Here is a 27464-nt window from a genome sequence, read left to right on the forward strand (position 1 = left end):
GTTTCAGATGAACGTTAATGCATGCCAGACATTTCAGACTTTTTATTTGTAGAATTATTTTTAAAAACTATCAATCACACCAGGTTCTGCTGTGGGGATTACTGTGGAGCAATTAGAGAGATGATGGTGCAAAAACAGGATTTTGCATGAAATCAATAGAATGAAAAACAACCCTGATCATACTCTTCATGAGTCTAAGAAAAACAGGGTCTTTAGTCAGAGGCTTTTTCAAATTCACTGTAATAAAGACTGCTACAGCAGATTCGTTGTACCCACAGCCATCACCGTCTACAATAACTTTGAAGAAAATTGAGTTAATATGAGTTACAACAACATTTCATCTCCCTTTGGGATCAATAAAATATTTAACATTTTTCCCCCATGCCACCATTATCCGTTTGTCATTTCTGGCTGTAATGTGACAAAATGTGAATAAGTCAAAGGATTCTAAATAATTATTGAAAGTACTGGATGTAGAGAAAAGAACAAAAGAAAAACATTTTGAGTGAAATGAGAGTGAGATCTTTATTTAGATGACATATTTGCAGAACTTAACCGTACCCATAGGGATCGTGACCTTTTGACCTGCCGATGAAGAGAGGTGTTCAGGGTCAGCCGGTGGGAATGATGCAACACAGACTAAACGTTTGTTTTCAGTGTTTCTCAGTTTCTTTTGTTTCCTTGTTGTTTAATAAAGATCTTCGGTGTGGCCCAGCCGTCCGGAGCTTTCTTCAGTCCAGCTCTCCTCCATATCCTTTCCAGATCCTCCTCAAATCTTTTCTGCACACAACATAAATAACCAAGCTTATCTGACAAGAGCACACACATAGAATAAGAGAATAGCAGGGTTACCATTTGCTCCTCACCTGCTTTCTTCTCCCCCTGCCCTCCAAAACTTTCCTCTTCAAGAATTTAGTCCGTTTTTGCAGCTTCTTGTACTTATGTCGGTTAATCTTCCGCCGCCGGATTTCTAAAACATTCTTACATCTCATGGGTGTTGCGGAGCCCTCCCCGTCCTCCAAAACGGGCACAGAGATCGGTGGCAGCAGCTTCTCTTGCAGCAGCTCTACGTCTTCCTGCGGCGGCGCTGACTCCAGCAGCGGCGGCAGGGAGTAGCGGAGAGTTAGCCAGCTTTCCAGCGGACTCACCGAAAGCTTCCGCGGCACCAGAGCCTCTTCCAGCTCCGGCTCAAGGTGGACCCATCGTGGAGGATGCGTGTTGTCTGCTGCTGTCGAGTAATTTCTTAGTTTCTGCTGTAGCGATGAGCAGGAAGACGGAAGGCATGTGTTCAGAATCCCTCCATGAACTTGAACTCCATCTGGGAATTAAAAGAGAAAGAGTTTTTTAAGCTGGTTGGAAAAAATGTAGAATAACAGTAAAACCTTTATTGCTTTTCTGTCGATACTTACAGGTTGTTCTACTTAATAATCGAGGGACAACTCTTAAGGCAAACATCATCAACGATCAACTAAATAAATTCATCAGTAATGGGGTGTTTCATCAGAGGTCCTGCAAACAAGAAAATACAGCTGAATTAGTCGCAACTGGATTGCTAAATTAAAAGATAAAGACAGTTAAACGGAGGTAATTAGAAACAATAATGAAATTATCAGTCTTAGTTGTGTCCCTGCTGCATCAAAGTTGATTCAGAAAGCAACCAAAAGTTAATCTGATTGACTAGTTTATAAAGAGAGGTTTACCCAAACAAAGGCAAGAATATTTTGTTTCCAGCTCTCAAATTTAAGCAAACTATTCTGTCTTAAAACAATGCAAGAGTTATTTGCAGCTGGTTTCGTAGATCAGGGAATGTTGCGTAAAATAATCCAGATTGCGGATAACATATTTCACAGTGACAAAAAAATGAGCTAGATAAAATTCAGAATATGTAACGTAAAAATGATCAAATAACAGAATAAAATAAAGTGAAAGTAGAACCAGAGTGCATTCACCTCCTTCCAAGTCAAGAAACCATAGCAATAACGACTTTTTTCGTATTTGAAAGGGTGCTTTGCTACTAGCTATGCAGCTAACTGTGGATACGGATTTAAAAATCGTTACGTTACGGAATATTGCTCAGTAAGAGTAATATATTCCCATTTTAAACAGAATGACAACACAATTACTGACAATATATGAAATGAAAAAAAAAATGTTACATTACCAAATATTTTCGTGACCGGGTTTCCTTGTCAATGTGACTTAGGAATTCAACTTCCGGTAGGTGCGACATGTGTTTACGACGTTTCCTGTTTCCACTGCCGAACAATGGTTCCGCGTGAACCGATTGGCGCAGCCCCTGAATTTGGACATGAATGAATGGAGGGCACAGCAAAATGAAAATTGTCGAAAGCTTCAGACTCTGAGTCTGGAAAATGACTGATTAGTGATAAACCTTCGAAAATGAGTTGCAATTATAGTATTTGTGGTTTTAGGGGAAACAGAAAAACATAACATTTACAAAAGAATATGAATAATTTTAGTATAACGCAGTCCACTGCCAAGCCTTAATAATCTAATCGACTATCTTGTCACTTATAAGTGACCAGAATATGAACTACAGACATTTTTTCGTTTCGTTTCTTTTTTAAAATAGTTTTGTATTCCATATCTATGGTATTTGAATCTGGAATGTAAGATGGCTGTGGAAGTGTGTCTAGAAGTGAACCACCTCTTGATTTGGATCTAATGGAGGTCAACAGTGTCTCGGGAAGAAACACAAATCCATCACCACACTTAACAAGAGAATGAGTTAAATTGTAGTTTTAAAAAGTTCTTCCTCCAAAATGAATGGAGTGTTGAGGACAAAAAACAGATATTTATCCTACACAATTACATGTTTATATGTTTTGTACTGTCTAAACAGTACAGATTTTAAGCTACGGCAATGCATGTGAAAAAAAATACATAAAAATGTCATTCCACTTTAATCAAAACATCTTAAATATTAAATGAAAATAGCACAATATAGGACAGTACCAAAATACATTAAATTACTATAAACCTAGAAAAACGTTTAAGGAAAAGGATTTATGATCAGAAGTATTTTCCCTCTTTAGCTGGCAAGTGTATGATGTGACATTAATAGCAGATACGTCCATATTTTGTATTTATTTGTGAATTTGCATTATTGTGAACCTCCATGGAAACATGTTTCCACTGAGTCATTTGTTCCATCAGCAGATTTATTTTTAATCATGATTACATTAAGTTTCTTTGTGGCTATTTGACTCATGTCTGAAGTCGTCTGCTTCCCCTATTTGGTTCCACATGTGAAACCTGGACTGTCAGAATCCTCTAATTTTATTCTGGGGGAATAAAATTCCCATCGAATCATTTAATTAAAGAAGTTTCTCTTTGGGTTCGTGAAGACTGTGTGTATATGTGTTTGTGTTTGTAAAAGCAATGTCCAGCAAACTTTAAACTTCTTGGGGTATTTATTTACAGTAAAAACAAGCAAAAACAAAACATTCATTTCATTGGAAATCCTGATGACTTAACTATTGCCTACACTGGCTTTACTTATAGTGTCATTGTGTGATATAAGGCAACTGAAATGGTCAATGGGATGTACAGAGACATTTTCCCTTTTACAGTCTGAAAACCTTTAAAAATCTACAAAACTGTCAAAATAAAATCTGAAATCAAGAATACATGACATAAAACAACAGTAAATATTCAACTTGGCAGTAAACGTATGGTGTTGCTCCTCCCAATTTAAAATCCACCGGCTATAAATATATGTACTCCTGTTAAATTTATATATATGTACACAAAACCAGTAGCTTAGTTTGGATTTAGTCACTTTTAAAGCAAATAAATATACATGGTTTGATCATATTTGCATTGCAAACTTACTGCACTGAACAAGGTTAGAGTCCTGAAACAAGCCAGGCGTCACAGGTAAAGACTACAATTACACCAAAGCAACATATACAAGCTGAATAACAAGACGCTGAGTGTTATCACCAGAGAGAAACCGTGTAACGCACACTTCACCAGGAACCGAGGACAAAATAAAAACATGGTTAGAGAAAGACAGGAGTAAGAAAATAACATGACTATGACTAACATCGGTACATCGGCTGACCATACAGGCAGTGACTTATTACTACAGGCAATGCAACCAATTCTTCAGTTCCTCGAATCAAGTTTGATTATTATTTAATCTAATACAACTGATGTATTTTGGTAGAAGAGAATGTGGCAAATATTGAGGTAACATAAACGTAAAGGCCAAGAAAACTTTAAGAGTATCAGTCGAGATTCTCCTTTCCAGTAAACTTTTATCGTTTGTTAAATGTGCTTAATTTGGAGAAAGTAGATAGAAAGTGTCTTAGTGCAGCAATCATGTTCTTCTCTTTGGATTTTACACAAGTAAACTTTTCTGATGCACGTTATGTGCTAAATCCTTCAGAATTTATATTGGAGATCGTTATTAAGCTAAAAACCTTAAAGGGCAAATGTCATCATACTCCAACACCAGAAAAGCATAAATAAATAAATACAATTTGCACTACATATTCCTTTACACAAATTGGTGGAAACAATGAGGCAAGAACTAATATTTTCCAAAACAATTGTCTATTTAGTAGATTTCTCAATGTAATTTAAATGATAAAAATGAGCTGAATAATTGCCATTGTGACGATAATATGCTTATTTATAGTTTTGGTTGTGTGTGGTTTTTATATACGTCTTATTGTTTTCAGTTGCGTTTTATTTTGGATATTTAAAATCTTGTTCCAGTGTGAAGTGTTCTGATCAAAATCAAAGCTTATTGACTTCTGAGAGAGCGAACTTGCATTAATCTCATTATTTTCTTTATTATCTGTAAAACAACAATATAACTGTTTATCGCAATAATATCTGAGACAATTTATCGTCTAGAAAAACTTATTGTGTCCGTTGTGTTCAGAGTCGAACACGTAATGTCATCACTCTTTTGCATCTTGCATTCTCGGTTATCATTTTCCTTTTTTCAAATCTTTACATGTTGCTCCTCTTCCGGAATGCAAATGAATCTTTTGCCACTGTGAAACAAAACGTCTAATTTTAAGAGGTGAAATTTTAAATATGGATACATGCCCTTTAAACTGTCTTTATCTTTAGGCTGCAGGTTTCCTCACAATGACAGCTAAGAGCACAGTCTGTACTTTTTACAGCCAGAACGCCATGACTTCAACAAGACAACTAAAAAGTGACATTTTTACAGATAAAACATTTACATTTGCAGATCAAATGTGCACTTCTACAACAAAGGCCAGGAAAAAAAAAAAAAAAAAGTACAACCAGGCAACGGATGTGGGAACAGGCAAAGAGATGAGTGGAAGGAAACAAAGGATGTAAAAATCTGGCCCCTTTTTGTGCGTAACCCTTCCTGGTGTCCTCTGGGTTTCTGGATGCATGTCCTCCCTGAGCAGCCAACTGCAAGGCTCCAGCTGACAGTCCTCCCTCATCTTCATCATCGTTCTCCTTCTCTTCACCAGTCATGTCAAATGCATGGTTCTCAGAAGGAGTGAGACATATGGGACTGCTTTTGGGAGAAAACAGGCAACTGGTTATAACTCACAAGCAGCAACATTTGATCACTTATATTTTCCTACAGGATGTCTTTTCCATTTGGTCAAAGTAAGGGTGTTGAATGAAATAAGTCCAACCTGAAGATGGAGATTCAGGATATAATCAGGTGGGCAGGGCTAACAGTTCTGCACAAAGAGAAGCACAAATAATCATATAAAAGACTAATAAATATTTAAAAAATGTGCAGAAATTTGGAGTTGAAATATAAAATAACTGCAGGTGACTCACTGATGACTGATGGTCATGTGACCGTTCCAGTTTGATCCGAATGTCGGCGGCTTTCCCTCGATCAGATTTACCTGGCCCTGAGGGACGAGACAGCAGAGGAAGTAAAATCAACCTTAGAGACTGCTTTTTGTCACAATGCAACAACAAACTTTAACGTATTTTACTGACATTTTATGTGATAGGCCAATATAAAGTGGAAAATAATGTATAGTGATGTATATGATGTATCCAGCCAGTACGTTCTGACTGGGTTTCCTGTTGGGCCACGGCTGATGAATCGAACAGTGCTTCATCAGATGTCAGTGACTATTGGTTGGTAAGTCACTAAGCGGTATTAGAGTAAAAGTAGATATGCAAATAAATAATCAATTAAATTAACCCTTTCATGCATGAATTATGACCCTTTATGTCAATTTTTTTCCAAACTGTTTTTGATTTTTTTTTTTTTTACGGCTTAAAATAGGTGGGAAAAATGTAGTGTTAAAAAATGTTTAGATTTTTTTCTAGGTGGTCAGTTGTAATTTTCTCCAAATACAAAGGTGTTATTTGGAAATACATCCATAGTATTAGTCTTTTGGGGATTACTTGATGTCACAATTTATATTTTTTTCATATGTAAGAGTCGTCTACAGTAGAAGAAGGAACTGGATAGTCCTGAGTTGCTTTTTCGTCTGTCGGCCATATTGGATTTAACAAAAATATTCTTGCACTTGCAGTGGATGGCCAGTAGTTGATAGTGTATTGTATGATGCCCTTTGTCTGTGTGGTCTGTGTGCATTTATAACATGAAAATCCACCAGATAGCTGTCCACTGCAGTGACCACTATGCATGAAAGGGTTAAAAACATGCATAATTTATAGTAAAATACACACACCATTTGCTTTGCTTTGTATTAGTCCGTCACATTACATCCCAATAGTTATGTGATGCAATGTGAAAAGGTTTGAGGGTTAAGCATAATTTTTTTACAAGGTAAACCTTGGGAACTACTTGTCACAAAAACTAACATGTACACCATATTTTTATTTTAAAAAGTATTTTTCTTAGCAGGATATTTTCTCTGCAGTTTCAGAAAAAGAAATTGGGGTTAGTTGTTTTTCCCGAAGGCTCCAGAAACTCTCATTATAATGATGAATCTGCAACCTGCAAAGATCTCATAATGTTGCCACAAAGGGGACTTTTTCTTTTTTCTGTTTCACATGAAAAATCTCTCTGCAACTTTATCTTTGGAGTTCACTGTCATTGTCAGAAATGGGGACGTTTGCTGACCTAATGGTAACATTGAGTAGTAAAATGAACTGACTATTATTTATTACAGTGTTGCATGCTCTCTAAAACCGATCGCTCTTATGTCATTTATAATAGACTACAAAACGTTTTCCTCGCATTTCATCCACTAACCTGGAGAGCTGCCACGACTGTTGCTGCTGGTGCAGCTGATGCTGTCCTCCAACCAGGTGCTGTAGGTGAGGGAGTCGCGCTTGTGAGGCGTCCCGGCTGATGACAGACTCTCCTGGGTGTGACAAGAGACTTAAAGTTTTTAAAGTATTTTTTTACATATTTGTAAACTTTTATTTTAAAAAATGTATGTTTTTTACATAATTGTTGAAACTGTCTCCATGTTGTTACAGTTTTAACAAAACCTCTTCCTCCCTGTGCGACTGTTGTCCTTCTGAAGAAATGCACCGCTCCCGACCAAAACAAAACAACCAATCAGAACCAGGAGGAGGGTCTTAATGCTGTCAATCACCCCCTCCACCTGCTCCCCCTTCCTTACTGCTACACTGCAGCTAGCACAGCCTGTCATGAATGCTCAGGCTAATTAGCATAGCCACTGATGATGGTGGATAAACAGATTTCCTGTAATGGTGAGTTGAATCTCTGCCATTAGCACTTTTAACTGGGAGTACATGAGATTGATTGACAGCACTAAGACCCTCCTCCTGGTTCTGATTGGTTGTTTTTAGTTGGGAGCGGTGCATTTCTTCAGAAGGACAACAGTAGGACAGGGAGGAAGAGGTTTGTTAAAACTGTCACAACGTGGAGACAGTTTTAACAAACAAGTTAAAAACATATTTTTTTAATTAAAGTTACACACTGCAGAGTTTCCCACTCACCATGCCTGTGTCGTAGTCCTCTGCTGCCTCGGCTTCGTTCTCCTCTACCACACTGGCAAAGCTGCTGGCGTTGGACGAGGAACGGGAGAGGTCGTTGCCCTCAGGGATGGAAGGGGTCCTGCCACAGAGATAAGAGCTGCACCCTGGGTTACCACTCTCTGATCCCACCAAACGCATCGCACACAGCAACACAACATGGTGCCATGCTCATGCAAGGCCATGCATGACAAGTTCTGATAAAAAAAACATGCTATGCTGCTGCAATCTGTCATGCTCACCTGTTCTTGGTGGTTGTGAGGACCTCAGGAGAGCTCTGGTCGGAGTTGTCGGATTTCGGGTCTTGAGAAACGTGGCCACTGTCAGGAGTCTTCTGAGTGTTTGGAGATGAGTCTCTACTGCTACAGAAAATACAAACAATAGTTTTCAACAAAGCTTTAAAAAAGCCCTAATGTTTGAAATGACCAACAGAGCAACCAAGAGTGATGCAGGTACTCATTGTGGATCTCTGCAGCTCCTCCAGAGTCACCTGGCTGCTCCAGTGATTCATACGCAGGCTGGTCAGTTTGGTAAACATTGGTCTAGATTGTGCCAATACTATTCCCAACATTAGATGGTGGATAATCACTACTGTGTAGGATGTTCAAATTGTGGGATAATCTGCCAATGGACTCTCTGGTTCATGGCTGTCAAACTCATGTCCATTTTGGGTCATATCAAAACTCTGAATGTTCTTAAAGGGCCGGTTGTGCCAGAATGTATTGATAACACCAATTAAATTACCAATAAATAGCCGCTCCTCCAGGATTTTGTCTTAGTGTTTTATTGCAATCAAAATTACAGATTTTGTGGTGCCAATTTAAAAATGTTTTTAAGGAAGTTTTGCAATATTAAATGTGACTTTTTATTAATCGTTGTATCAATTACAGACTATAATTTGACATCAGGTAAGGCAGAAGAAATGTGGAGATTTGTGTGAATTTTGCAGATTTGTGAAAGACTGGATGAACTTATTGATGTAATCTGGAGTCTAGAGGGCCACATAAAAAGCTTCGGCAGGCCAAATTTGGCCCTCAGGCCTTGAATTTGACACAAGTTGTACTTCCATTGGCAGATTGTTTTACTTATAACAAGACATTTTCCACATAAAAGTGCTTTTATAAAATCAATATTAAGAAATATTGACTTAAACAAGCTCTTATAGCTTGCTGAAGAGTTACTTGTATGTTAGTTTTGTCTTATTTCAAGTTTACTCAGATATTTGATGCTGTTTATTCACTAGTAAACCTCAGAGGCATTCACAGAACAGCTGGCCTCTTACTGAGATGAAATAATGCACAGACGGATATTAAATGCAGATTATCTAAAGGCGTCAGAGCAGAAGGAACTAATACAGATACGTGTCATAATTTTCAATATATTCCTAAAATAATGTCTTATTAGTGAGGTTTTTTTTTGCCTAAATTATCTTTTGATAATAAGAGGTGCTGATTTTTTATTTTTTTTATTTTGTGGCAAAACATGACATCGTTCATTATTTTAGGAAGGTGACGATATATATCATTATCCTTCCTCTTCACAAATATGCACTACTCTGTGTTAGTTTACAACATAAAATCCCAATAAAATGTGTTGATGTTTGTCGTTGTAATGTGACAAACTGAGAAAAAGTTCAAAGCACAGTAATAATAAACAACAGGCTTCATCCACCTTCTCTCCTGGAGTTCTTGAATGTTTTCGATCCCAATGGCGCTGCTTCGCCTGGAGCTGAAAGGACCCGACTTCTTCCTCGTTGGGCTTTTTCCCGGGATGATCAGAGACTGGCAGGGAGAGCAGAAAAGCAAGTGTCAAACTGTGGGAATACTTTCTAAAGTTCTACTCCGATCCACAACACAGTCTAAATTTAATTTAAAAGGAAAGCAAATTCCAAAAACATGTCATTCTGATTTATCAGGGTTATATGTGGCTTTTCAGGTGCTACAAAGACGAGGAAAAATAGGGAGAAATATGCGTTTCATGCCAAGAGCAGGTGAAAGTCCCCCCTGTCAGAGCACAGCGCGCTGAAGCGGGAGATATAAGGTGAGTTTAAAGGCTGCCTGTAAATATGCTTCCTCAGCAGCCGCTTTGTTCATTCAGTCTCCATTTTAAAGGCCTCAAATTAGGAACTTAAAAAAGATTTAAATTTCATGCGGCTTCAGAGAGCAGCAAGGCAATTTTCTTTGTGAAACCTCTGTAAGGGGGGCTTACTGAATTATTTGAATTAACTAATTGGACATAAACAAAGTAGAGAAACACTGTAGAAAGGCAGCACCTACTGCAGCAAAGCAGAAAACAGTAAAACGAGAACAAGTGTGTCAGTTTTAAAATGAGCTTTTCTGTCAATTTCTTAAATTTCTGGGTCATTTTTAAAACAAAACAATTCAAATGATTGGATTTCCAAAAGGAATTAAGAGGAGCTGGAATGTGTGGGGAATCATGTTCGGCCTTGATGCAGTGGAGCCATGCAGACAAATAAAAGCAACAGAAATAAGTTAGAAGGTAGTTAGTAATTAGACATGAACCTCTTCTACTGTTCCTATCCCTATGGCACTGCCACGGCGTCCATATTTACTGGGACTTTTGCCTGGGACAAGCAATGACTGAGGCAGACAGGAAGAGAGGAAACAGAAAGAGGAGAAGGAGGAGGAGAGGATGGTGATGACACAAAAAAAGAGAGATGAGGAGGAGAGAAAACATGAGATTTATACAAATATATATGAGATTTCATGCAGTAAGTCATGTCAGTCAAACATAAGTTAACTAGAGAATACAAATGGAGACAGTCTGACTCCGTGGGCAACACAGGCAGCTGAATGGGAGAGAGACATGATGAACCGCTTATGTAAGCCACATATGCCTGTGAGGAAGATGATGAAGAAGAGATTAAAAAAAGAAGCAGAGAGGAGTGGACGACAAAGTATTCTTTAGGTGTCATCATAATGTGTTAGACACCGTTAGAGAGCGTCTTCTCAAAAAGAAAGCAATCATTTTTACTGACGGTGGCAACAGTAAATCCTGTTCAATGCATCTATCTTTTTCTCCCATTGTTCAGCTCTGGAGAAAACTAAGAGCCCACTGCAGTGAACCCGACTGCAAACCTCCTGGTTGTTCCTCCAAATATTGATTTCTGAACTCTTCCTGAGTTAAAACGTCAGTATTGTTGTTTCTAAATGAATATGAACTTTATTTGCATTATTTGGCATCTGAAAGCACTGCATCTTGTTTGTTATTTTTACCATTTCTCATTTTCTGCTAATAAATACTAAATATTTACTTGTAATTTCAGAGACATGTGGTCAGTAGTTCATAGATTAAAAGAACAGTGTTAATTTTACTCAAATATATACATATAAAGAGTAAAATCAGAGAAACTGATCATTTTAAGGGGCCTATTAATTTTTTCCAGAGCTGTATGTTCAGAGGTTTGCATGCAGCTATCATGGGCATGAATATAAAAATAATTTGAGGATTTTAAATGATGAATTTGAGCTGTAATCGCTAGGGTGTTGTGACCAAAAATGGTCCCAAAAACACATCCTAACTTGTTTTGGAAAGGAAACTCGTACAGATAGAAGCCAGGTCTCCAAATACATCTAACAACATAAATGACATTATTAGGACAGTAATGCCCATGATGGGTGGATGTAAACCGAATGCAACTTTAACATTGGATAAAAACCTTGTAAACAGCTCAGATTAGAAACATACCATTGCTAGATTAAAGAGCTTAAGCAACAACGATGTTTTGAATTAGTTCATGTAGCTTACAAATATCCTGAAATAAGGCAAAGTTACAAGGTTTTCATCCTTTTCTTCGTTCAACAATTTCCTGTGCTTATCAATCGAACCCATGCTTAACGTATTGTGCACATAATAGCAGACACATTGTTAGCAAAATACTGGAACACATTAGAGATTTATTATGCTTGTATTACAATGCAAAAACACAAAATCGTACCAAGCAATTTTGGTTTGGTTTCTAGTGAAGATATTAGACACTTGAAATAAAACAAAACTAACTTATCAGTGAGATGTTTGTTTTAAGTCAATAATTCCTTAATATCGGTGAAGACGCACGAGTACTTGAAAAGGTTGCTTGTAAAACAGTTTTGTCTGATTTCAAGTAAGACATTTGTACTACAAACTAGACCAAAACTACTTGGTAAGATTTTGTGTTTTTGCAGTGAAGAATGCAGATGCTTTAGGATTTAAAAAGAACAGTTTTAACCCCCAAACCATCACCACGAGCCTGACAACCAGTCAGCTTCCTCTCACTCCATCTTGCAGACAGTTTACAACTAATTGCAACATGAGAGTCAGCTTCCAGACCAAAGCAGTCTGTTATCGATTCCCTCGGCTGAGGGAAAGGTGCGTCGGTGTGAGAAGTTAATGCGGCAAGCATGTGAGGAAGAGGCGATACACTAGTAGAGGTGCTGGAAGAGGCAGAGGTAGCGAGGTTCGCCTTAGCTGAGGCGAAGAGAGGCACTGTACTTACTATCCCAGGGAATTTAGGGCTCTCTGCAGGACTGTGGCTGCTCAGGTTATTGGAGACTGCATATGGCTTCTTTAAAGTTAGACTCATGGCATCCATTGACTGGCTCCTACTGCGAATCACCCGCTACGGAAAGAGATGAGGAGGAGGAGGAGGAGGAGATACATTCAGATGGCACTGAAATTTGTCCCCTACAGGAACTGGGATCACGTCTTTGACTACCACTGACAGAAAAGGAAGAAGCAGACAGCTCTGCTGATGAGTTATTATATTTAGGTAAATGGCAGGACGAGAAAGAAAGAGTAAGCAGATGTCAAACCACCAAGCTGCTAAAAGTAGTTAAATCCAGCTGGATGTAACACAGCGGAAAAGGAGAGCAATCCGAAATCCGCCCGTTCGCTCTGAATTGGTGACAGTGTCGTGAAAAAGTGTGTCAGCAGAGCGGCATGCAGAGAGCGCAGCGTCAAGTTACTGCCGGGATGCACAAGGAAGAAAAGCTGAGAAGCAAAGAGCTGCAGAAATCCACTTCATTCAGATTTAACACCAACTGGGAGGCAGTGATAAAGCTCTTACAGCCCAGCTTGTGTACAAGTGTCAAGAGCCTGAGCTGCCAGAGAAAAGCCTTAAGAAAAATCCAACGACAGGTATTAAAAAACAAAGGTCACAAAAAGTCAATGCTTCAGTGTTGTAACATTGATCTTTATCATCTTATAATACCAGCAAAAGCAATATCAGCTGTATGGATAGGCTGACATTTTTGAAAATACAAATATTTTCTTTTGTGCAGTGAATTATGGAGAAAATCGATATCTTGCTCAATTCTGTCTGCTTGATAAAGTTACAGACAGCGGCCGGTTATTCAGGCTTAAAGAAGCCTGGAAACAAGGGGCTGTCTCCAAATAACTAATTGTAGCAGCACCTTTAAAGGTTGCAGATCAATACAACAAGAATGGTGCAAATTCCTGTTACATTAGCCATTAAAATGTCTGAGGAAACACTCAAAACATGCAAAATGTAATCCTAAGTCACGCTAAAGTATGTTGGACCTGGATAAAAGATTTGCACATTTTCAAACAGGACTTTGCTTTGACACGGTTTCTTATGGCAGTGCAGTTTGTGCATCTGACTCTCCGTTTACCTTAAAGGATTCAAAGAATCCCCCTCCTCCTGCATTCCCATTTTCCAGCTTGTCGTCCTCTCCTCCAACTCCCATGATGGCCTGGCTGTTCACATGGAGCTCCTCATAAAGGGTTTCAAGCAGAGCTGATCGTGTTCGCTCCTGAAACCGAAACACGCAAATGCAAAACAGAAAATGAAAAAACAAATTGAATGTACAGATTTTTTTCATGTTTGACGAAAAACGTTCAAGAACTCACCTCCAGCTTTGCAAACTTTTCAGCTTTGTAACACGCATATTCTGCATTGATTAGCTTTGTAAACAGAAAGTCGTGAAATTCAGGGCCCTAAACAAAAGCAAAGCAGAGAGAGGAAAGCATTTTGAAATCAAAATATGACGACAAGACTGATTCTTAAGCTTTGTGTTTCTCTTACTTTTTTAAACGTGGCAGGGTTTGGGAGAGCTGGGCCAAAGAAAGGAACATCATCCCGAGCCGTGACTGAAACCTGGGAACAAATATCAAGGCCGAAGAATAATCACTCGCATCAACTATCTTGAAGAAGCAGAAAGAAGGAAAGTGAGGCGAGTTCACCTTGTAGACAACGTTGTCAGAGCAGGGGTTGACCACCTGCACCACGACGTAAGCGTGAAGGAAGTTGGAGGCGATCATGTCCGGCACAAAGGGAGTGTTCTCCTCTTGGAACACGATGGCCACGATGTCGTTGCCTATGTGCCGTTTTCTCTGCAACTGCAGCAAAAAATCCCCAGGACAAGCTTGTGGTTATATTTAACATGAGATCTGCAAATGTTTCAACTTTGTGATCACTTTTTTTCATCTTAAAACCACAAAGTTATGTAGTAGACAGAAACCAATGGTTCCCACCAATAGATGTCTTAAAACTAGGAGGTATACAACCTCCTTTACTCTGACACTCCCAAGTTAAATTTGTTGCAATTAACTTCAGAAGTAATTAATAAAAAGCACAAGTAAGTGTAGTTTTATGTCAGTATAACTTAAATTATTCTGCGAAAGTCTCAGAGGGTTATTAAGAGAACATCAGCGAACAAAAGACCAAAAAACACAGAAATAAAAGAGAAGTAGAAAGACCCATGTTAACTCTGGAGGAGCAGCAAACAACTACAGCTCAGGTGGGAGAATCTTTGCAGTTCAACTAACAGACATGACCTCTACAAATCAGGCTTTTACAAAAGAGTGGACAAAAAGAAACTACTGCAGAGTCCAACCTGCAGTTTGCTGCAAGCCATATGGAGCACGCAGTCCACTGTTTGTGGATGGAAACTAACAGAAATACTAAAAATGTGTAATGCCTAAAGTTTAACTTCAAAGCCAAATAACAAACTCCACTGCTAATTAGTTCTCAAGTGTTCTGGGAACATAATCAAGAACCCCTTCATTATTTATGACATTAAGCTTGTAAAATTTGCACATTTGCAATTGTATAAAACAAAAAAAGCAACTATAAATAAAACACAGTAGGTGTAAAGGATGTAGTTCTTCATTTCCTTTATCAGATGAATACCCTCCACGCAGACATTTCAGTTGCCAGCATGCAAATTTACAAACCACCACAGAGAGGCGCTGTTTCTCTTGAAGTCAGCCAGAGGAGTTCGCTGTTTTAGGTCAACATGGCATATAAATATAACACCCACTACTGCTGGCTGGGAGGTTGAGCATGTGAATACAGACATTCCCATCTGTGTCTGTACAAAATGTGACATGCTGGAGTGTGTAAACTAGCATTTATTAATCAGTATTTGTGTGGGGGTTGGGGGGGGAAGATACATGAGAACTGAAAAATCTGCTCACGTGCAAACGGTAATGGATCATGTATGCATTTTATGCACTGCAGGTTTCTGACTCAGCGTGGGTAAACAGGGAAATGGTGTACTGTTATTCTCAGAGGGGAACTTGTCTGACCGCTTGATATGAATCTCGAAAGGTGTGTCAGCGTCTCACGGTGTTGCATTACCTGCTGCGTGTCCCCCTCTGTGTAAGGCAGCTTTGTGGACACATGGAACATGACCTCTTTGTTGCGGTAGTTGCAGTAGACGGATTCGGTGCCAGTCTGCCCATGAGTCACATCTAACCCTCCGCGGAAACTGCAAGTAAACAGAAGCATGTCTAACAGGATATTCCACCATCACTGCAGAAAGCGTGACCATTTACTCCTGCAGTGTGCATGATGGGATGCAAATAGGAGTTTGGTGGAGTTCGTTTAGAGCCTTGACAACTATTGTTTGGCTCTTACCCTTTAAAATTATGCAGCTCAATCTTTTCTCCCAGAAACTCCAGGAACTCTACAAAGGCAGGACTTTCTTCGCTGTTGCCAAACAGCTCCTCTTCTGACGTCTGAATCCAGGGAAGCAAACAGAAAAATGAAAATTCTTGCAAACATAGTAGTAGTGCCACTCTTACTTGAATAAAAATGTTTTGGGTACTCTACCCTCCGCTGCATAATTGTGAAGTTGAACAAAAATCTATAAAACATGGCATCCATTTGCATTCAGCTCTCCCACGTTGCAGAACAAATTTTAGCTGCGATTGCAGCAGCGGACAGGCTATTCGCAGGTGTTAAAATGCATTTAGGTCTGGACTTTAACTGGGCCATTCTAGCATTTAAATATGCTCTGATCTTTTCTGCAGATCCTTAACAAAAACCTTTCATAGAATGAGGGAACAGGGCTCACACATGGGGTTTTGCATGTAAACCAATGAATGTTCAAATCTTGTAATTTTTTTAACCCATCCCTGACCTTACTGACCTTTCTGCTGTGTTTCTTGTTGATTTTAATGCAATTTATTTCACTTTTGTTCTCTACAAGAACCTTCTGAGGGATTTATTGTATAGCTAGGAAGTTCTAAAGGTAATCTGGCTGCACATTATTTACGCTTATGAAAGCTAATGTGGATAAATATAAATGCAAAAGACAAATTTATAGGCTTTACTCATAAAAAAAAAAAAATTCTACAGCTTTTTTTCGATTGTGTGCAATTCCAAGAAAATACCTTGGAGTTTATGGTTTTAAAGTGAAAAATAATTTTTTGAAAAGTGAATGAATTCCAATAGTACTTTCCAAGTCTAGTTTAATAATATCAAGTAGAAGGAGCAGCAGAGAACATTTGTTTGGCAGAGCAGCCATTATGGCACAAGCACAAGAAATAAAGATGCGCATATTGTGCTGTGATAACTTCAATATGGCAGCCAAATTAGACAGAACCTTCAGAGATGCGGGAGCTTGTGGTTACAATCCTCTTAGCTTAAACTGTGATTATCAACTGATAGTGAGAAGAGGAGTTATTACCTTAAAACAGGCAGAATAAAGAAGGAAGAAGCTGCCTTTGTTTATAATCTTCTAAGTTCCTGAAAGTCTCCCGAACCAGAGAGTCTTTGTTAAAATTAAAAGCGCCGACTTTGAGGTCTTATCAACACGTGCCTATTAGAACCTGCAGCTTTTCTTGGAATAACTTTGAGTTGCTCTTTCGTCCTTCCAGCTCTGCTCCCTGACACAAAGGAACTGATTGGCTCAGAAAATGAGAGGGTGAGCTGAAGGCAGCAACAATGACTGGCTTTGACAGAAAGACATAATTACTACAAGACGGACTGAGCATAATCAGCTTCCTACAGGAAAATAAGAAATAGCATTGAATATGCATGCTCATTGTTCACGGGAGGAACACGAACAGCAGGTTCCAGGCATTCCTGCAGCTCACCTGCTCTGTCACTCACCTGTCCGAACCTTTGGTAGATGACCCCGAACTTGAAGTTGTTGCTGATCACATGTTCGTCAAACGTGACAATGAGTCTAGAAGCCTGAAGAAAAACACACAAATTATATTTTTTGTCAGTTATTTTCTTGATAACGGCTGATCGATTGCAACCAATTGAGCTTGATCAGCACTTTCCTTTTGGTTCTTTTCTGTGCAGGGATGCAAACGGACTGCAAAATTTCATTCAACAAATTCAGTGTGAGACTTATTTTAGTTGATATGTTGACTTTTTAGTCAGCCAGTTCTGAATAATTTGTCTCAGTAGTTTGGTTTTAAAAAATTCGGAGGTGAAAGAACAAACTGGTGATGAAGTGATATGAATGTCTTAATTATTTTAGAAACAAAAATTTGGAAAGAGTTTTATGCATTTTATTCAGATTTATGGAGTAGATTTATGGATTTGTAATTACAGCTGGAGGCTCTTTAGATTATGACTCTGTCAGCGTTGGACGTCTAGAAACTGAATCTGCTGGAAATAATAATCAAAGTGACTCAACTTTCATCAGATTGGGTCTGTGAGAAGTTTTTAAGTCAAATCTCAGCCTCTGATGGGTTTTCTTCCTATTTTGTCCGGTTTTTAGCTCCATCCCTCCTCCTATCAACCCTGACCAGCATTTCTGCCCCTGCTTAAGACTGGCATCTCCACAGCATGATGCTCCCACTACCATGTTTCACTCTGAAAATGTGTCAAGGCTGATGTGCAGTGCTTTATTTTTGCTACAGATGGAACTTTGCATGAAAACCAAAATGTCCAAACTTGGTTTGGTCTGATCAGAGGAAATGCTAATGGGTTCTTCTTCTTCTTGGTGTATCTTGTGGCATACAAATAAAATACACTGAGGCTTGTGGAATAGTTAAATCAGTATATATACTTCTCCTGCCACAATGCCCACTACTGCTCGTCAAACTATATAAATTTTCCATTATTGAGCGAGACAAATGCAAAACTGGTGGTGCCAACTTACTTTTGGGTAGAGGACAGGGTAAAAGCGGTCCACGTTGATTTCCTCACAGACGAGCTTGGGTTTAAATGTTCAAAACAAAGAAAAAGTCAGGATGAGCCGACTGATCGGTTATTGTTCACAGAAACACATCTCTGCTCACCTTGGCCATTTGGACCACGTTGGGAAACTCTGTTAGGCAGGAAATGGGGATCACATCTTGGTAGGTTTTCAGCTTGGTTCTGTTGAAGTTATAAAGCAATAATTCATCCATCAGATGCCACAGAACAAAAACCAATCGTCAAACTTCCCCACTCTTTGCCTTCTGTCCCTCCTTCTATCACACCCACTCGCTGGCCTAAATAGTCCATCTGTTACTCCGGCGTTTGGAAGCGACAGCTCTGTTGACACTCTCTTTAGCTTTATGGCTGCTGCGGTAACAGCAGGACGACGCGTCCATCCAGTCACACATTATCGCCACACTGGGGATGAAAAATTATTACGCCGCATTTGCTGAAGCTCTTCAGATGCTGAAAGTGGTGAACTTTCCCTTCTAGCCTGTACAATAGTTCTTTGTAAAGCCGAGAATCACACAGGCTGCACACACACATACATACTGAGTGTTACCTGAGCATGAGGCGGAGATGTTCCTGGTCACCAATCTCATCATATTTTATGGAGAACACCAGATGTCCGAGGGAACTGTCCAGTGAATAGTAATTAAAGTGCTCCTGAGGGCACAGAGTTAGCGCAGCGCCATTAGTATTCATCAAAAACAAACCCAGATAATCAATGCATATGTCCTTTTGCTGCAGTACTTCCACCAGAAAAACACAGAGAAATTTGTTAGCATCTCTAATACAGATGTGGAAAACATCTTAAGATACATCCGAGTTTAATTGCACAAGCTTTATCTCCCGCTCCAACTCAGATTAACACCTGAGCACATTTACAGTCTGGGTGGAAAAATGATGAAATTATCAGTGGAAGTACCTGCAAATGCAAATTAGTGAGTAAGGACATTATATTTTAACCTATTTACACTTTCAACTAAGACTTTACACACAGAAAAAAAGACTTTAAGAATATTAAACACCAGGTTTATTTAATCATTACCAACTAACTTTGGAGGTTTAAATGTTCCCCAATTAAGTACTTAAATAATTAAAAACTGAAAACCAACAGATTATTTATAAACTATACAATAAAGCAAGTATTTCACAACAAAAAATGGATGCTTATTCACTGAAAACATATTTAATTATTTTACTTAATAATCGTTTCCCTTTAAGCCTGTAGAATAATTCACTGCACAATGCAACGCATAATAAATTCATGTTATCATCCAGCCTGAAACATCTCAGGAAAAGGGCTCGACTTCTTCTGCTCTTAATAATAAAACTCATCTGACACTGAGTGGCTGTGCAGATTTACCAGTTAAACGTTAGAGTTTATTTGATGAGCCGCAGTGACCGTTTAACTTCACAGCACAAATAACTAAATACTAAAGTATATGGTCTTATATACAGCTCTGGAAAAAAGTAAGAGATCACTTAAAATTTTACTCTTTATATGTACACATTTGAGTAAAATGAACACTGTTCTTTTATGCTATGAACTAATGTAGTATTTATTTGCAGAAAATTAAAAAAAGTCAAAATAACAAAAAAGATGCAGAGCTTTCAGTCCTCAAATAACGCAAATAAAACAAGTTCATATTCATTTAGGAACAATAATACTGATGTTTTAACTCAGGAAGAGTTCAGAAATCAATATTTGGTGGAAAAACCAGGAGGTTTTCAGTGCAGTGGTCTCTTCATAATTTCTAAAACTATAACCTTTAATTAATGAATTTCAAATATGTCTTTTTTATCTCATCATTGACACATTTAAATCATGTGCAATCTTTGTATTAATTCATTTTTTTACATTTTGTATCAATTACATCTAAAAACATTTAATGACTGATTTATTTATTAAACTGTGGCTCTTCTGGCACTCTGTAAAACCAACTCCTTTATGTTTCCTAAAGATTATGTAAGTAATACTCTGATAAATACAAAACATCCTCCTAAAACTAGAAGTGGAGGTCAGTTTGCGAGTCTCTGTTTCAAACAGCTGAATTCTCACGCTGAAGCGCACGAACATAAAACACAGAATCTCACAAGTAAACAGGAACACCCTTCAACTTTTATGGCCTTAGTGCCGCTTTTTTCAGCATCTTCCTATTTGTAAATGGTTCAGTTCATTTGCTACGCACACAAAGGCTGGACTTGTTATGTGACATCTTTTACATTTATGTGTTCCTGTATTTGTGTGACATTTGGAGCATTGTTGATGAAGCCTTCTGTGTGCAGTAACTTGAGATTAGGAGGCTGACATGAGATTGTGCTTCTCTAATCCGTGACAAATACAATCTGCACTTAATACTTTGTATTCAGTCTTTTAGAGACGCCAAAATACAGCAGAGGAAACTAAAAACCATGCTATCTCTATTATTTCATTGTTCAGTTTAAACTGAGGTGCCCTAAATATTGAATCGCAATCATTACTGCAGTTTTACATTTTGAAAAGACTGCTTGGACGCTGCTTTTATTTAAAATGTTTTTCATTTACGCTCCACAGGAAAGAGATACGTTTTACATAAACTGGCCTGAATTTATTTCACTGAAAGTTGTGAGATTATAAAAAAAAGAAAAAAGAAGAATGAAGAAGATGTTTCAACAAATATTACTGCAATATTCAACAATAAAGTTCCAACTTTAAGTTTGGACAACTCTGAATGTAAATATAGTACAAATGTATTTATTCAAGAACCAACAAGATGTAAGCATTGGATGCACAAAAAAATCCAAACAGAACATTTCCTTAAGTTTGTAGAGGTAGTTTATATAAGAAGATTGTTTTTCTGTGTTCTGTATAATCTAAAATAAAACTATTGTTATATTTGATATAGTCAATGATTTCTATAAATGGCAAAAATCTTCATAAGTAGGACCAAAGTCCCATTTAGCCATCAAGAAACACAACCCACTAAAACAACAGTGAAACAAGATCAAACCACTAAGAAGTAGTTGCATATAAAACATTAAACAAAGAAGCTTAATGTCTGTTTTGGTCTGTTTTTCTGAAGCGAAATGATGTTCATACTCTTACTGCTTGCAAGAAAAAGATCAAGAGCAAAAGTGCATGCAGGATGTTTTAAGTTTAAGTCGAGCAGCAAATGTTTCCTTCCTCAGGAGAAGCCAGTGATGTAACAGCAACCAGTAAAGAAAGAAACAGCGGTCAGTCTGAGGATGGACCAAAAGAAGTACCGGACTCTGCGGATCTTCTCTTCATATAAAGAAATAAATACTAAGCTCAGAAAGGTTTTGTTTGTGTTTTTATGACACCTGTTGTCGGTCAGTGACTGTATGACTTCCGTGCATTGATGACGCGGTTTGCAAATGCAAGGTCTGGCTTTTCTACAGCAATCTAAGTGTTTTTCATCATTTTTGATAAAGTTCAGATCAAAAGAGAAGAGGCTGCATTGAAATTGTAAATATAATTAGCATGTTATGCAGCTCACCTTGCCCAGGAAGTGTTTCCTGTACAGTGTGGCCGTTGTGTTACATTCCAGTTTAGTGCGGCTGCTGGGTGGCGGCGGTCGGTGCTGCTCCGGGTCCCCAGCTTCACTCAGCTCATGGTTGGTTCCCTCAATCCAGTAACCACCAAACTGTGGCAGCAGGATGAGAGGAAAGGGGCTTTTTCTTCCCAACACCTGTTCAAAATATGGGTGAACAATCAGCACTGCAAAAACTTGAGAGAGAGAGAGAGAGAGAGAGAGAGAGAGAGAGATTTGATTCCCTGTTGATCTTGCAGCTTTTTTCTCTTGTTTCTTTTAAATGCAGAGAAAAAAAATCTATGAAGAAGGTGAAAAATGCACTAGATGATATTAAGTGAAAAATATTTGATTATCTAAAACCCAGCCTTAATTCTGGCTTCCTCAGATTTGCTACACGGCCATTTAACCTCCAGATTAATGAGCTAATCACTCCTGATCAGTGATCACTATTTGTCACGGTACCAGTTCACAAAATCAATATCTTTCTTTTCTACCTCTCTGTACCCTTGGCCAAGACCAAAAGGCTGTCAGAGGAGAATCTGCAAGAAGCACCTGGTAAGAAAAAATACAACTGAAACCAGAAAATAAATTTATAATCAAATCAAAACACTTCCATCTAGAAATCCATGCAAATTAAAAAGATGGTGATGTTTCTAATGAAAATAGTGCAGAAATTGGATTTATCTCATCGTCAAATTACGATCACAAAAAAACAACTTAATACTATATGGCTTAGAAAATCTGCACAAAGTTGTTTGTTTATTGTTACAAATTGAAGAAGGGTGAGGCAAAATGACCACAAGCAAGTATAAAGTTTCAATAAGGAGAAATGCACCAAAAGTCACACTTTTGTGTGAAAAAGTGGATAACTGCCTACAAGAAATATCTTAATGATGGATGCAACATATTTGCTTCTCCGCCAAATACTAAGCAATGTTCTACTAAAGGATTAAATACACATTTTCTCAACTTTTAGACTATTATGTAATATATTTTTTCTTGATTTTCTGCGACTGCTCTGTCTTTCTTTAATAAACATGGAGTAAGTACTAAAAATTAGAAACTATTTCTTTGTAAGAGAAACAACACATAGAATCAGCAGGCGATCAAATTTTTCCCCTGTTGTAAATAGATTGTAAATGAGTTTTTCCCACCTCATGAACACTTGGGTATGGAATGTAATCCTCTTCAGTCTGAAAAAAATTTAAATAATAAAAATATATTCTACAAATACACTGATAGAGTAGTGATATAGCTGTTATGTAATATTTCTTATTTTCTTTTATTAATCCCTTTATGAAAGAATCCATTCAAAGTTTTGTTCAAATCAGCCATTAAACAATTCAGCAGTACTACAATGTTACACAGATATTTCAGTCTGGGTTACATATTATTAAAAATAAAGTGCCTGTAAAAGCGAAGTCGTACCTTCAGAGGTGGAGGAAAGGCGCATCTCTGCTCATCCATCCTGCTGCCCTGTCACAGGTAGGTAGAGACAATAAAAGAAGAAAATCACACACAAAAAAACCTCCCAGTACAAACACACACACAAAAAAAACAATGTTCACAGAGCAGTGTAATAATCATAGTCTAAAAATAAAACGCAACAAACTGGGAGAAAAGGATCAAACTCGTTATATAACGGCAGACTTCTCCCAGGAGACGTGAGGCAGAAAGCAAAACAGCGTCAAAGAGGGACAGATGGAAAAAAACTGAAACAGATACATTTCATAGACGGGGAAGGGATACTGAAAGACTAGAGGACAGAGTAGGGTGGGGAGTGGAAGCAAAGTAGTAAACAAACTGCAGAAGTGTGGGAATTAGACCCTGGAGGCTTACAAAAATGCAAAGTTGGGTGGAAATACTTCACAGCCATTCTCACTCAGGTATGTGTGTGATAGAGAACAGGGAGAGGGGATGCAGAAATGGAGAAATGGAGTTGCAGTCATGACAAGGCTAGACTTTATTAAGGTACATGTATATTATCCAGCTTTGTTTCTGTCAAAAGACATATACTTGCTTGCACAAAAAGCAACTGCAAGACATGAAATACGTGAAAGCTTCTGGAAGCTTTCTTGTCTGCAGTGCTTTTGATATTTTTGAAAATGATGACTAATGTGAATACGCCATCACTGGAGCATAAACTGCAAACACACAGAAATGCTGCGCCTTTTGATAAGCTCCATCATAGAACTGTTTAGCCTCTTGTGTGTGGGAGTTCATGACTTATTAAAACATCCTTCCAAAAGCTTCAGAAAACCAGGAGACAATGTTTGAAGTGAGATAATAAGCTTACATCTCTGTCAGCCAATGTCTCAACCAGAACGTTGGTTTAGACGCTGAGGAAAAGCAGCTGGTGTGAAACCAGCAAGACTCAAGATTCAATTCAGTAACAAAATAAAAACAGAAAAAGATAAGGAGTGTCATCGCCAAGAAGAGATGCAGCAGAATTAGAAAAAGACAGACCGGCTGGTTAGTGTTTTCAGCTTAGTGAGGCGAGACGGAAATGCACAGATCTGTGCATCATCTTACCTGCATCTTTTCAATCATTTCAAATAAATCTGTGGTCTGAGGAGAGGAGATGACAAGTCTGAGTTCATCTGACAGGCGTCAAAGTTTACTTTAAAAGAAGCTTAACTGATTCTTGAGAGCATGGCTTTTTATTTGGTAATCATGTAGGACCTAACATCAGTTCTGCAGTATTTTAGCAAATACAGATGGTAATCCTTTCAGTTTTCTGCAACAAACTACAACAAAATTCTTAATTTTGGGATTTTACGTGACAAATCAACAGGAAGCACGACTAAAAAGAAAAAAGAAGGAAGAAAATAATTGTTTTCAAAACATTTTTAGCAAATAAACGTCTGAATACAAGGAATTGGTCAAATCTGTGTATTTTAGCAAATAGGCTGACGGTATTAATACCTTTTAGTTTTCTGCAACAGACTATTTTAAGGTTTAAGTATTAGGTGAATGCAGTACCTTGTAAAAGTATTGTTACTATCCAAACAACAACAAAATTCAACATGTTGGGATTTTATGTGAAAAATCAACAGAAAGCACATAACTGCAAAAAAGAAGGAAGAAAAATTATATTGGTTTTCCAAAAAAGTTTTTAGCAAATAAACCTCTGAGGATTTTATTCTGACACCCTAGAATAAAATCCAGTTCATCCAATTGCCTTTAAATCTCAAGTAGTGTTTCTTTCAGGATTATGTATGACAGACCAATACAAAGTGATGTATACAAAAAAATTGTGGTACAAAAACAAAATTGTAGTTTTACTGCCTTCTGAAATCACCCGATTAGTATTAATAGCTATAATTGTTTTTCACATCTGTCCAAACATTTTACTTTTTTGCAAAAAATGCTCTTTTTTTTCTACCTGTAATTGCCTCACCCTACACATGCTCCATGCAAACCATCTGAACAACTCTCCCTGCCTTGTAGTATCATTGTGTTTTTACATGCAAAACATTCCTGAAACAGCTGAGAATGAGCAGCACCAATCCGACCCGGTGTAGTTAAGAGATGGCTGAACGCTACAACCTGCAAAGCCCGACACAAATACTCTGTGTACAGAGCAATCATGTCTTAGCTTTGTGTGAGTTTGAGTAAAGTCCTCCACCATGTGCAAACAATAGTCTGCCACAAACCCTGAAAGTAAACAATTCTGGCTGTAACCAGAGATTAGGAGCAGAAAAGCTCAGAGCTGTTGCACGATTCCTGGCTTTTCATTAAAACGTTAGAAAACTTTAACACTTTTCACACAAAAACAATTTTTTAAAAAAATATTTAGCATAAAGTGAGTGGCTTTGGACTTAATTTTCATTCTGTTCCGTTTAACTTCTGTTGAGGATTTGCAGTGTTTTCAAAATAAAATCACTTACACTGCTGGGTTTCCTCCAGTGTGTCTTTGTCACCATCGGATGATGCTGGCGACTGCGAAGGTTTTCCGCCATCGTTTCTGTTCGCCTCACTGAAAACTAAAATCCTGCAGCTTCGAAACACTTCACTGTCGCTTATTTTAGGATGTCGGATTTCAACTTGTCACGACTACTGAGCTTCTCTGCAAACTCAGACAGGTAACTGCATCCTGAACTAAAGCTACATCCCTGATGACTAAAGCCCAGAGGCAAGATCCTCAGGCAGATACGCGCCGTGTCATCAGCCGGCTTGCAGTGCAAAGCCTGAAATCTAGATAAACAATCCTCGGTGTGAAGTTAGAGGTGTCTTCTCTAGTCTTTAACCCTTTGGAGAGATACAGGATGAAATCAGAATCAAGTCATCCGCCTCTCGTTAAACACTGTGTGCATCCTGAGTGACAGCTGGAGGTGGAGTCCAACGTCTCTGCTGTCATAAACGGTTGTAACTGACAACCAACAAAAGGATAGCAAGATTTAACAACACAGAAAAGGAAAATGTGGCAACAAATGACTAAACTGGTGAGAATCTAGTATAGATACCCTGTAATATTTCCACATACTTGGTCAGGGTCAAAAAGTGAACTTCCACCACAGCCTCTAGTAGGTTTTCTGTGTTTAATGAATATGCGTTCTTCTAAAGTGCGTCTTATTTTAAAATTATGAGTAACACCGCTGCTTCAGCATTGAAAAACTTTTTCCAGTTCTGCTCTGAGCTCACAACCAGGAGCTCCACCAACAGTAATGACTGCAGAAAACCCAAATGAAGCTCTGCATTTGCAGACAGTTTTCTCATTCAAAGGCGTTAGAGAATGGAACAAAGTCCCAGGAAGTCTTAAACTCTCCCCTGACCTGAACGACTCTCCTTGTAATGTCAAGAAAGTGCTATTAGAAATCTTCCAGAGCAGATGTTTGGCATAATACTGTTTACACTCCTGTAATTTTATGACAGTACTGTGATTGTATATATGGTATATGGGAGCTTTCAATGAACTTTTATGACTGCTTAAAACTGTTTTATTAACTCATAGTCAGGAGCTACAGATAAAAACTAACTTTACATCTTTTATTAATGTTTTTTGCATATTGTCCCTGTTTTAAATTAACTAATGTGCTTCATGGTGAATGCTGCATTCAGGTTGATGTGCTGTGTTAATTTTCCTCCACACATTTGCTGTGTCTGCTTGCAAATTATATATTTTTATACTTCTTTATACTTTTCCAGGAAGGCCAGACTGCATGATGAAAGCTGTCTTTTCAAAAATTATCTGTCTTGAGCTGTTGATCTCTGCAGCTCCTCCAAAGTTACTGTCTCAGTTCCCGTCTGGGGTTTATGACATTATTCTGTAACCTAGCAACCCTTTACAACACGTTTATCTTTACCTGTCTGGTTTGTTCCTTGGTCCTCATGCTGCTGATTGGTCACTAATGTTCTCTGACAAATCTCTAAGCCTTCTCAGAACAGATGGATTACAGCTCACTGAAATTAAATTACACACAGCGGGACGTTTATACTGACTTAGTGACTCCAGAGTCAGTTGGTCACACTGGATTTTATTTAGGGGCATCAGAGTAAAAATGGTAGCATAAATCAGCATGCCACAATTTTTGGTATGAAATTTTGAAAAAAATAAA

The 27464-nt window shown here is 38.2% G+C and overlaps 2 protein-coding genes and 1 long non-coding RNA gene across 16 annotated transcripts in view; 1 reads left to right on the top strand and 2 right to left on the bottom strand.

The window, feature by feature from the left end:
* Positions 1–500: 500 nt before the first annotated feature.
* On the bottom strand, positions 501–2269 carry aurkaip1 (aurora kinase A interacting protein 1). The gene is made up of 4 exons (XM_007553477.1): positions 2162–2269; positions 1410–1509; positions 867–1318; positions 501–780 (listed from the first exon to the last, which is right to left on the bottom strand). Exons 2-4 carry the CDS (start codon positions 1456–1458, stop codon positions 664–666), a joined length of 618 nt encoding a protein of 205 aa, XP_007553539.1. The 5' UTR covers positions 1459–1509; positions 2162–2269; the 3' UTR covers positions 501–663.
* A 1146-nt stretch (positions 2270–3415) lies between these two features.
* The window catches only part of LOC103139037 (rap1 GTPase-activating protein 1-like), a 62896-nt gene continuing 38847 nt past the window's right edge, over positions 3416–27464 (bottom strand). For 5 of the 14 annotated variants that reach the window (XM_007553482.2, XM_007553479.2, XM_007553489.2 and 2 more), the window contains 23 exons: positions 24439–24474; positions 23335–23382; positions 23061–23099; positions 21871–22062; positions 18930–19033; positions 18466–18544; positions 18327–18380; positions 17321–17404; positions 15842–15942; positions 15563–15692; positions 14164–14319; positions 14006–14077; positions 13831–13917; positions 13593–13733; positions 12458–12580; positions 10485–10562; positions 9634–9743; positions 8205–8324; positions 7927–8062; positions 7211–7322; positions 5809–5885; positions 5658–5705; positions 3416–5533 (listed from right to left, as the gene is read on the bottom strand). In XM_007553482.2, the coding sequence (XP_007553544.1) occupies positions 5697–5705; positions 5809–5885; positions 7211–7322; positions 7927–8062; positions 8205–8324; positions 9634–9743; positions 10485–10562; positions 12458–12580; positions 13593–13733; positions 13831–13917; positions 14006–14077; positions 14164–14319; positions 15563–15692; positions 15842–15942; positions 17321–17404; positions 18327–18380; positions 18466–18544; positions 18930–19033; positions 21871–22062; positions 23061–23099; positions 23335–23382; positions 24439–24474 (2088 nt within the window). In that variant the 3' untranslated portion in view covers positions 3416–5533; positions 5658–5696. The remainder of the gene's footprint in view (positions 5534–5657; positions 5706–5808; positions 5886–7210; positions 7323–7926; positions 8063–8204; positions 8325–9633; positions 9744–10484; positions 10563–12457; positions 12581–13592; positions 13734–13830; positions 13918–14005; positions 14078–14163; positions 14320–15562; positions 15693–15841; positions 15943–17320; positions 17405–18326; positions 18381–18465; positions 18545–18929; positions 19034–21870; positions 22063–23060; positions 23100–23334; positions 23383–24438; positions 24475–27464) is intronic. The other 9 variants (XM_007553483.2, XM_007553481.2, XM_007553480.2 and 6 more) reach the window with 9 other exon arrangements.
* Positions 10603–25407, top strand: LOC107836423 (uncharacterized). Its single transcript, XR_001662316.1, has 3 exons — positions 10603–11124; positions 20098–20104; positions 25396–25407. It is a non-coding gene; the product is annotated as an uncharacterized LOC107836423 (long non-coding RNA).

Source organism: Poecilia formosa, unplaced genomic scaffold (genome assembly GCF_000485575.1).
Source record: "Poecilia formosa unplaced genomic scaffold, Poecilia_formosa-5.1.2 Scaffold57, whole genome shotgun sequence".
Lineage (NCBI taxonomy): Eukaryota > Metazoa > Chordata > Actinopteri > Cyprinodontiformes > Poeciliidae > Poecilia > Poecilia formosa.

What these genes read in the sequence shown, in the direction of transcription:
- aurkaip1 (XM_007553477.1), bottom strand. Translation starts at nt 1,458, where the DNA reads ATGATGTTTGCCTTAAGAGTTGTCCCTCGATTATTAAGTAGAACAACC. An exon ending in ATTATTAAGTAGAACAACCT is followed by an intron (nt 1,319 to 1,409) that starts GTAAGTATCGAC and finishes TTTAATTCCCAG; the next exon opens with ATGGAGTTCAAGTTCATGGA. An exon ending in GCAGGGGGAGAAGAAAGCAG is followed by an intron (nt 781 to 866) that starts GTGAGGAGCAAA and finishes TGTTGTGTGCAG; the next exon opens with AAAAGATTTGAGGAGGATCT.